The 10,354-nt window shown below is 43.2% G+C and overlaps 1 protein-coding gene across 1 annotated transcript; it reads right to left on the reverse strand.

Annotated features, from left to right (window-relative positions):
* Positions 1–10,047, reverse strand: LOC109941192 (uncharacterized). The gene is made up of 3 exons (XM_020541713.2): positions 9,841–10,047; positions 9,641–9,754; positions 1–200 (listed from the first exon to the last, which is right to left on the reverse strand). Exons 1-3 carry the CDS (start codon positions 10,045–10,047, stop codon positions 57–59), a joined length of 465 nt encoding a protein of 154 aa, XP_020397302.1. The 3' UTR covers positions 1–56.
* Between the last annotated feature and the right edge of the window lie 307 nt (positions 10,048–10,354).

Raw genomic sequence — 10,354 nt, forward strand, 5'->3', positions numbered from 1 at the left:
TTCCCAATACCACAAGTTCACAAGTCCATAGTACGAGAAAAACACAAGGAGACAGGCTACTCAAATGGAGGAGGTTGATCAAATGGATGGGGTTGATTTGATCCGCTAGCTCCTCCGCTGTTTAGAAGACCGTCCACAAAAGAAGCGACCGCATCTTCAGAGTCCTCATTTCCCGGAGTTAGCAAGTTTCCTGGAGGGACCTACAACATTCAAAAAAATGTGTTAGTAGTTGTTGGGTCTATGCTTCGTCGCCGAAGGTCTTATAGGAAGAAGTGGTCCTCGGCTGAAGCTGTTTGTATAAGATAGCCGAAGGTTCCTCTTCGTGAAGCTTCGGTATTACAAACCGACTTAAAGATAGAATGACCTTTTAGTCCATAAAGGTCTGAGTCAATGTTGTAAGCTTTTATAAGGGGCATACTTGTAATTCCTCACAGGCTGCGTCCTGTGCCTATAAATAGTGAACAGTATTCCGTTACTGTTCACGCATTCTGATAATTGCGGTCGCATCTTTTGGAATCCAACTTTTGCCAAGGCAGAGGTATTATTGTATTCAATGATTCAATATATTGAGAAAATATAATGTAATTCATCTATGATTTACTTATCCCTTTTATACCTTTTATTTTATGTTATCTTACAATATCTATTGAAATTTTATTACGAAGATTTAAGCTTCGCAATTATGCTCTTATCAGCCTTCGTCCAAGGCCCATTATCCTCAAGGGAATAATGTTTCTTGGACGAAGGACATTAACATTTAACACTTCATGTTGTCTTGTTCTTAAGGCAGAGCACTTGAGAACAAGTCCCCAACATTGGCGCCCACCTCCGGTGAACTCACTTCCACTTTTTGAGCTGATGGCTTCGTTCAACGACCAAGCTGGAGCTGCTTCGGACCCGAAGCTGGTGCTCCCGATCACAGGTGGTTCGTCCTCAGAGCCAGCTAACAAGAAACAAAAGAAGGAAGCACAGAGAAGGGTACAGCATGTTGGAGTGCAAGGACCCTTCATCAAGTCAAGATGGTCTCACATTCCTATTACCTTCTCCCAAGAGGACCTTCAGCTCAAAGATTACCCACACAACGATGCCATGGTTATCTCTTGTGTTATCAAAGGATTTCTGGTCCACAATGTCTTGGTTGACACAGGCAGTGCAGCTGATATCATATTTGCTAAGGCTTTCAGACAAATGCAAGAGCCAGAAGATAAGATTCATGATGCTACACATCCTCTCTGTGGCTTCGGAGGAAGACAGATTGTAGCACTGGGCAAGATCACCATGTCAGTGACCTTCGGGTTCATCAACAACACTAGAACTGAGCAAGTTGTGTTTGACATTGTTGACATGGAATACCCTTACAATGCAATTATTGGTCGTGGTACCCTCAATGCCTTCGAAGCAATCCTTCATCCTTCCTATCTTTGCATGAAGATACCTTCGGACCAAGGACCCATCGCTATCCATGGAAGTCAGGAAGCTGCCAGAAGGGCCGAAGGCAATTGGACTGACTCAAAAGCAATCCATAACATAGATGGAGCTGAAGCTTGTGAACAGTACAAATTCAGAAGGGAGAAAGCAGCTTCAGCAGATCAGCCGAAGCCTATGCTCTTATGTGAGGACATAGCAGAGCAGAAGGTGCTGTTAGGCTCTCAATTATCCGAAGAGCAGGAGAAAACCTTGATAAGGTTTTTGTTCAACAACAAAGATGTTTTTGCATGGTCAGCTAATGATCTTTGCGGAGTAAATAGGGATGTTATTGAACACTCGCTCAATGTTGATCCATCCTTCAGAGCCAGAAAGCAGAAGCTTCGGAAAATGTCAGATGATAAGGCCGAAGGTGCTCATAACGAAGTTAAAAGACTCCTCAGTGCAGGAGTCATCAGAGAAGTAAAGTACCCAGAATGGCTGGCTAATACTGTTATGGTAAAAAAGGCCAATGGCAAATGGCGAATGTGTATCGATTTTACAGACCTCAACAAGGCGTGTCCGAAGGACGAGTTTCCATTGCCAAGGATAGACTCTTTAGTAGATGCAGCAGCTTCTTCCGAGCTCATGAGTCTGCTAGACTGTTACTCAGACTATCACCAAATCTGGATGAAGAAGGAAGATGAGCCGAAGACTAGCTTCATAACTCCAAGTGGCACATATTGCTATCTTCGGATGCCTGAGGGGCTCAAAAACGCTGGAGGAAGCTTCAGCAGAATGACTGCGAAGGTTCTCCAATCTCAGATAGGCAGAAATGTGCTAACTTATGTTGATGACATCATTGTAAAAAGCACGAAACAGGAGAATCATATTGCTGATCTGCAGGAGACCTTCGCCAGTTTCAGGCAAGCTGGTTTAAAAGTTGAATCCAGAAAAATGCGTCTTCGGAGTAAAGAAGGGGAAATTTCTTGGATGCTTGGTTTCAACAAAGGGAATTGAAGCTAATCCAAGTAAAATTGAAGCTATACTTCGGATGGAGCCACCAACTACAAAGAAGGGGGCTCAAAGATTGACAGGAAGATTGGCATCTCTCAATAGATTCATATCCAGATCAGCAGAGAGAAACTTACCATTCTTCGAAGTGCTGAAGTCAGCCGAAGTCTTTCAATGGGGACCAATCCAGCAGAAGGCTTTTGAAGAGCTGAAACAGTATTTGATAGGTCTAACAACATTGACTCCACCAACGCCAGGGGCTCCTTTGTTATTATATGTGGCAGCTTCGCACTCAGCGGTAAGTGCAGCGCTTGTCCAGGAGAAGCTTGATGATCAAGTCAAGAGGCAGGCCCCAATATATTTTGTATTCGAGGTTCTTAGTTTATCAAAGAAAAATTATACAGAGTTGGAGAAGGTACTGTATGCTGTCTTGATGGCCTCCAGGAAGCTTCGGCACTATTTCCAAGCCTACAACATAATTGTTCCTTCTTCACAACCTCTGAAGGATATTATGAGGAACCGAGAAGCTACTAGAAGGATTGGAAAATGGGCTGCAGAGCTCAATGAATTTTGTATCGAATATGTTCATAGATCTTCGATTCAGTCCCAGGCGTTGGCAGACTTCATTGCTGACTGGACGCCAGGGGCTCAGGAGGAAGAAACGAATAAAGACAACGAAGCATGGACAGTGTTTTGTGATGGATCGTGGGGAACCTTCGGAGCGGGAGCGGCTGCTGTGTTGGTTTCACCTTCCAAAGTCAAAACTTGTTATGCGACAAAACTTGACTTTAGTTGCACAAATAACATTGCCGAGTACGAAGCCTTGCTTCTAGGTCTTCGGAAGTTAAAAGCAATGGGAATCAGAAGGGCCATACTTAAAACTGATTCCCAGGTTGTTTCGGGTCATATTGACAAGAGTTGCAAGGCTAAGGATCCGAAGCTTGAAAAATATCTGGATATGGTTCGAAGAGTTGAAGCTTCCTTCGAAGGGTTTTCTGTCAAAAATATCCCTCGAGGACAAAATGAGCATGCTGATTTGCTAGCTAAGTCAGCAGCACAGGGGCTGCCCTTACCTTCGGATGTGTTCTTCGAAATAATAAAAGCACCTTCGGTGGAACTTCTTGAAAGAGCAGTCCTCAACATATCTCCTGTTTATAGCGAGGATTGGAGAACTGAGATCATCTCTTACCTTCAGGGAAAATTCCTTTCAGATGACGAAGCTTATAACAGGAGGATAGAGGCAAGAGCTCGTCCATATGTCATGATAGAAGGAGAGTTGTACAAGCATGGAGTTTGTGCTCCGTTACTCAAGTGTTTATCCAGAACCGAAGGTATAGAGTTGATGAAAGAAATACATGCAGGCATGTGTGGATCTCACATTGGATCTAGGCCGTTACTTGGAAAAATTTTCCGCCAAGGATTTTATTGGCCGAAGGCAGCTTCGGATGCAGCGGAATTAGTCCAAAAGTGCGAAGGTTGTCAGAAATGTGCACGAGATCAAAAACAACCTTCGTCCTTAACACAGCTCATACAACCCATTTGGCCATTGCAAAGGTGGGGCCTTGACTTGTTAGGTCCGTTACCACCGGCCCAAGGGAACCTAAGATATGTTGTAGTTGCGGTGGAATATTTTTCTAAATGGATTGAGGCAAAGCCTTTAGCTACAATAACTTCGGCCACCGTCCAAAAGTTTTTCTGGCAGAATATTGTTTGTCGTTTCGGGGTACCAAAGGCTATCACTGTGGATAATGGAACACAGTTTGACTCCGAAGCTTTTAGGGATTTCTGTGATCAGATTGGTACGAAGATCCATTTTGCATCAGTCAGGCATCCGGAGTCAAATGGACTCGTTGAAAGAGCCAATGGCATTATAATGACAGGAATAATGAAGTTAATCTTCAATCAACCCAGGGGAAAATGGCCAGATCAGTTAACCAAAGTGGTGTGGAGCCACAATACAACAACATCAAGGTCTACAGGCTTTACTCCATTCAAGTTATTATTCGGTGACGAAGCAATAACTCCAGAAGAAGCTAAAACCGGATCAATAAGGGTAGTAGCTTCGGCAGCATCAGGTTTCGAAGCTGATTATTCTGTGGAAAAAGATGCTTTAGAAGGGATCAGGTTGCAAGCCGTGGAAAACATCAACAAATATCAAGCCGAAACAATTAAATGGCGAGATAGAAAGGTTCGGCTAAAGAATATTGAGCCAGGACACTTGGTGCTTCGGAGAGTGGCCAACCCAGAAACAGTGGGCAAGTTACGGTTGAAATGGGATGGACCTTTCTTAGTAGCATCTTTGTCAAGACCCGGTTCATACAGATTGAAGGATATGGACGGCAACGACATTCCTAGATCTTGGAATGCGGATGAGCTTCGGCGATACTATGTATAATTCGATGTAATTTTTCATATTTTTTATTTTTCTTTCATGACACCCTTTTCCTTTCCGAAGGGGGAGAAAGGTTTTTAATGGGGCCATCACATGTAATTTCCTTTTTTAGTTCTATAAGAGCAAAACCCCCCAAAGAATGTAAATGTAAAAACTGAGAACGCACCATCGAGTGCCGAAAAGTAAAGGCGAAGAAGCTCCAAAGTCGTTCCTAAGGGAATGCAGAGCTTACAGCGAAAAGTCAACGCTGATTCCGCCAAAAGTAAAGGCGAAGAAGCTCCAAAGTCGTTCCTAAGGGAATGCAGAGCTTACAGCGAAAAGTCAACGCTGATTCCGCCAAAAGTAAAGGCGAAGAAGCTCCAAAGTCGTTCCTAAGGGGATGCAGAGCTGAGGTGTGATTGTTTTTAAGGAAATAATGGCTGAGTATGGCTTGAGGTGTGATTGTTTGGCCATTCATTTGCACATCGCATTACATCATAACATTTGCATTCATAAACATTCATCCAGGCATATGTAGGATAATCATCTTCATGGCATAAGCAGTTGCTTCGGCAAATAAAAAAAAGAGAGAGAAAAAAGGAGAGCTTCGGAAAGAAGGAAGATGTTGTTTTCTATGCTTCGTTGCGTACGAAAAGAAGGGAAGGTGTTTTTTTTCGCCTTCGGCTCAAAAAAAAAAGAAAATTTCGTCCACATCAAAGCATTTCTCATACATCAATGGAAGGATAAGGATATATTACAAGGTATGAACAGAATTCATTAAAGACAAGTTTTAGTTACATTTACAAAAGTTATCTCAAAAGTTTCTCAAGTATTGTCTACAGTCTACTGTTTAATCTCCAAGGAGCTTCAGCTTCGGCGTCATTTTTTAATCATCAGCTTCGGCTTCGTCATCCTACATGAATAAGGTCGTTGTAAGTCAAAATCGAGCTTGCAAGAAAAGGTAAGCACAAGGTATGGTTTCTTACTGGTTCAAGGTGGCTACGAGCTTCGTCTCCAGCCTTTTCTCGCCCACCTTTTGTCCATATCATTTTTACAAATCTATTAGAGATACTTCAGGCGAGATCAGGAATGTCATCCAGGATTGATGGTGATAAAGTGAAATTTGGCCTATTGACAATTTTTCCATGATCGCAGCCAGCTTTCAGGAAAGCTGCAGCAGTGCCTCGAGAAGCCACCCAGGCACAGAAGTCACCGTGCCCAGCTATGACTTTGTCGAGCTCGTCAATCTCACCCTCAATATGTTCGAAGGTCTTCGGTAAATCTTCAGCTGAGGGGACGAATTTTTCACTGCTGGCTCCAACTGAGTGAAAAAATTTTCTTAATCGATGAATGCATTTGTTGCTAAATTCCAGACATTTTTCTTGAAGGCTTGTCAATAGTTTTCTCAAATCCGAATTTTGTTGAGCTTCGGCTTCAAGTTTTGCATTAAGGTCTTGCTTTTCTCGTTCGAACTGTTCAGACTGGCGGAGAAGCTTCGTGTTCAGTTCTGTTATTTTTGCTTCAGCTTCCGCCAATGAACCTTCGGTTGCCTGGAGCTCAAAGTTCTTTTTCTCGATAACATCTGATTGCTCCTTTATTCTGCTTTCCAAATTTTCAATTATAACTTCGTGTTTCTTGTCTTCAAAATCTTGTTGCATTTTCAAGGCTTTGCTCAATAGCATACTCTGCACGGAAACAACCTTTGTCGGACATGTTCTCATTTTTAGAAACAATAAAAGTTAAGGGAAAAATAGTTCACCTTGAAATTGGAATAAAATAAGCTACCAACGATATGCTGTCGTCGGTAGCGGCTGATGTCTGTTTCTAGCTTCGGAAAACCAATACTCTTTGACAGAGTACCGATAACTTTGGCCCCAGTTTGATCTCGAATACAATCTAATTTCTCGTCATCAATGCCTCCGAAGAGGAGTGCTCCAGGTTTGTATCCGCAGGATTTTGCATATTCTCTAAGCTCTTCTCTTTCAGCTTTTGACAGTTTTTCTCCAACTAAATTCTGGAACATGAAGGCTTCGTTCTCTGAAGCTTCATCAGCAATTTCTTTCCCTTTCTCCGACGCTGCGGTCGCGGCCTCTTCGGTGGCGGTGGTAGTTTCTTCTGCAGCCATGTCTAGCAGTATTTTGTCAATGTGTGCGATTGTGCTCTCCAGGTTCAAATCTTCAGCCGAGGCAGCTTCGGCAGCTGCGAACTCCGAAGGAACAATTTCAACATCTGTCCCTTCCGCAGCCGCTGGTGTTTTCTGAGCTGAAGCTCTTGGCGGTGTCTTGTCAATTACTTCTGTCACAGTGATAATTCTTTGTCTTTTCGCTTTGATTATTTTCTTCGATTTTTTGGGCTCCTTGTCCTTCTGAAAAAACTTTGTCAGTCGAGGCCTCAGTGGACTTAGCTTCGCAGGTAAGGATTCAGTCATTACCTTCAAAATTTCCTCAACGTCAGCGACAGAGGGTGATGCGGGGGTTTCTTCGTCGGATATTTTATGCTTCGGAGAAGATGCTTTCTTCCTCTTCGGAATTTTCTTCTTTGATAGTTCTTTTTCATCTTCATTTGAGGCTTCAGTTATCCTTTTCCTTTTTTGGCCTCCGGCACCTTTGTTCAGATTTTCGTAATCAGGGTATTCGAAACCCAGGGCGTCCAGCACTCGGTTTAGTCTTCGCTTCGGACGGGTGCCGAAGGCTGCGGTCATCAACTGATCTTCTTTTTTAGAATAATTGCCAAGTATTTCATTGCACATCGCTTCAATCGTATCCAGCCACTCTTGGCAAGGTGTTTTAAAGTACTTTTTAAACTTGAAATAGTAAGGTAAACGTACAAGTTCACCTTCTTTCTTTTCCCCCTGTAGCTTCGGCATTTCCCATTCTTTCAAACTGGGAAAAACTTTGAAAGCTAAAAACTCTTGAACCAGGTCCCTTGTGCCGATATGCTCTGCAATAATTCTGAATTCACTCATTGCTTGTTGTGTTGGACCTTCGGGTGTCATGTTGCAGCGAGGTCGGGTTTCTCCGAAGATTAGTTCCAGCGGGCTTTGCACAAGCTTTTCCTTGTCGTCATCAACCTTGACATAGAACCACTCAGATTTCCAGCCTGCTGCCCATTTGCTTCGGTAGCTAATTACAGGAAACTTTGTAGTTTTCCGATAGGCGAAGTTATAACAACCAAAATTGTCGTGCAATCCATCCTTTCTAGCCTTCGTTTGATAATGCAACTCGTGAACCCGGCAAAAGCTGTCCGCAAATGGTTCCACTGCTTGGCTTCGGAGTGCCCAGATATAAACAATAAGCCTAACGATAGCGTTAGGGGTCAGTTGATGAAAATAGATACCGAACCTATTCAGTACCTCTGCAATAATCCCATGTAGGGGGAACCTTAATCCAGCCTTTAAAAGCTTTTGAAAATAACAATTTCATCCTTCTCCGGCTTTGGGGTAGTCTCTTCTCCCCCGAAGCGCAATAGCTTCTTCTGATTTTCAGTAAAAAAAGCCCGATTTTACCATCTTGGACAGATCAGCCTTCGAAACAGTAGATTTCCCGAAGTCCAAATGGCTGGGTTTGCTTGGCATAGCAATGCGATAATCATCTTCGGGATCAGTTTCCTCAATATCTTCTTCCTCTACTTCAGCGATTGCTTGTTCTGCATCTTCGCTAGGAATCTTTTCCGAAGTCACTAGCCCGGATCGTTGCATGGCTTCGGAAATGGGGACAGTCTCCGAAGCTTCAGTTTCGTCCCCCTCACGCTCAACCCTGGCGGTAGAACGGACTCTGGCCATTTAATTATGAACTTGTGAAACTTTAATACTTTCTTCCTCCGAAGCAGGCTTCAAGCTGGAGCTTCGTTCGATTCCGACAGACAAGCTTCGGCGACGGTTAAAAATTTTGGCAGCAAAACAGTGCAAATAGCAATGAATGCTGTGGTAACTTCACACTTACTCGTCTGTTTATATAGTGCTGCAGGTAAGAAGGCGAAGCGCCAGAATTTTTACACCAAGCGGACACCCGCTCGCACTCGCTGCGTGGTGGACCGCAGAGACCGAACAGTAACTCTGCAAGGTGGGGCCGCTACGCGCTGGGAGATTGAATCGTTTCTCGACAACGAGCTCAGGGAAGGTGTTTTTTAGACCTTCGACGCTCCGAAGCTTAAGAGACTTTTTTCACGGATCAAGCTCGTTACGAAAAACGATCTAGCACCGCGAAAGGGGCTACTGTTGGGTCTATGCTTCGTCGCCGAAGGTCTTATAGGAAGAAGTGGTCCTCGGCTGAAGCTGTTTGTATAAGATAGCCGAAGGTTCCTCTTCGTGAAGCTTCGGTATTACAAACCGACTTAAAGATAGAATGACCTTTTAGTCCATAAAGGTCTGAGTCAATGTTGTAAGCTTTTATAAGGGGCATACTTGTAATTCCTCACAGGCTGCGTCCTGTGCCTATAAATAGTGAACAGTATTCCGTTACTGTTCACGCATTCTGATAATTGCGGTCGCATCTTTTGGAATCCAACTTTTGCCAAGGCAGAGGTATTATTGTATTCAATGATTCAATATATTGAGAAAATATAATGTAATTCATCTATGATTTACTTATCCCTTTTATACCTTTTATTTTATGTTATCTTACAATATCTATTGAAATTTTATTACGAAGATTTAAGCTTCGCAATTATGCTCTTATCAGCCTTCGTCCAAGGCCCATTATCCTCAAGGGAATAATGTTTCTTGGACGAAGGACATTAACATTTAACACTTCATGTTGTCTTGTTCTTAAGGCAGAGCACTTGAGAACAAGTCCCCAACAGTAGTTAAATTCTTGTTATGCAACGTCAAAAGAAAAAGTCAAGTAATATAACCTGAGGTGCAGGTGTGGGCCAACTAAATTGTGGAGTCGGTACAAACTGCGGGATAGGTGGAGGAGGTGGCATAGTCATCGCTGAAAAATCTGGACGTTGCCCTAGTGCTATTTGCTGAAAGAAATTGAAAGCTATGTTACGAGGATATATTACAAAATATGTGCTCCAATTATAGTAGACGCTCACGAGGATCTAATTACCTGCATCATCTCCTGCTGTCGTGCAAATTGAGCAGCCCAGTACTCTTGTTGTTGCTTGTTATACTCCTCCTGCCGCCTCAAAGCTTCCTGCACCCGGATCAGCTCGGCGTTTCCTTGGGTACTAGAGCGAGGACCACGGCTAGACGACCTCGATGGGCGAGACTTTTCAGGCTTCACCTGAGTCGAGTCGATAACACTACCAAACATAGGGTAACTACAAAAAAATAGAAAGAAGTTAAACACGCAACACATCATGTTAGAAAAGATCAAATCGACGAATTCATAATAGCAAACTCACCGTCCATGAGGTTTTCCGCCTCCACTAGCATACACAACCTGAGGATCGATAGGCTGATTCATCCAATCATAGTCTTGCCCATGCTCCGACATCATGGAAGCACCATATGAGGCCTGACAAATAATAAACAATGCAGTTATATTTTTCTCGACTCTTAGAATAGAAGTGCATTGTAACTAGTTGTGAAAGTCTCACCACACGCTCAGCAGCTGACTG

This window comes from Zea mays, chromosome 7 (assembly GCF_902167145.1).
Source record: "Zea mays cultivar B73 chromosome 7, Zm-B73-REFERENCE-NAM-5.0, whole genome shotgun sequence".
Classification (NCBI taxonomy): Eukaryota; Viridiplantae; Streptophyta; class Magnoliopsida; order Poales; family Poaceae; genus Zea; species Zea mays.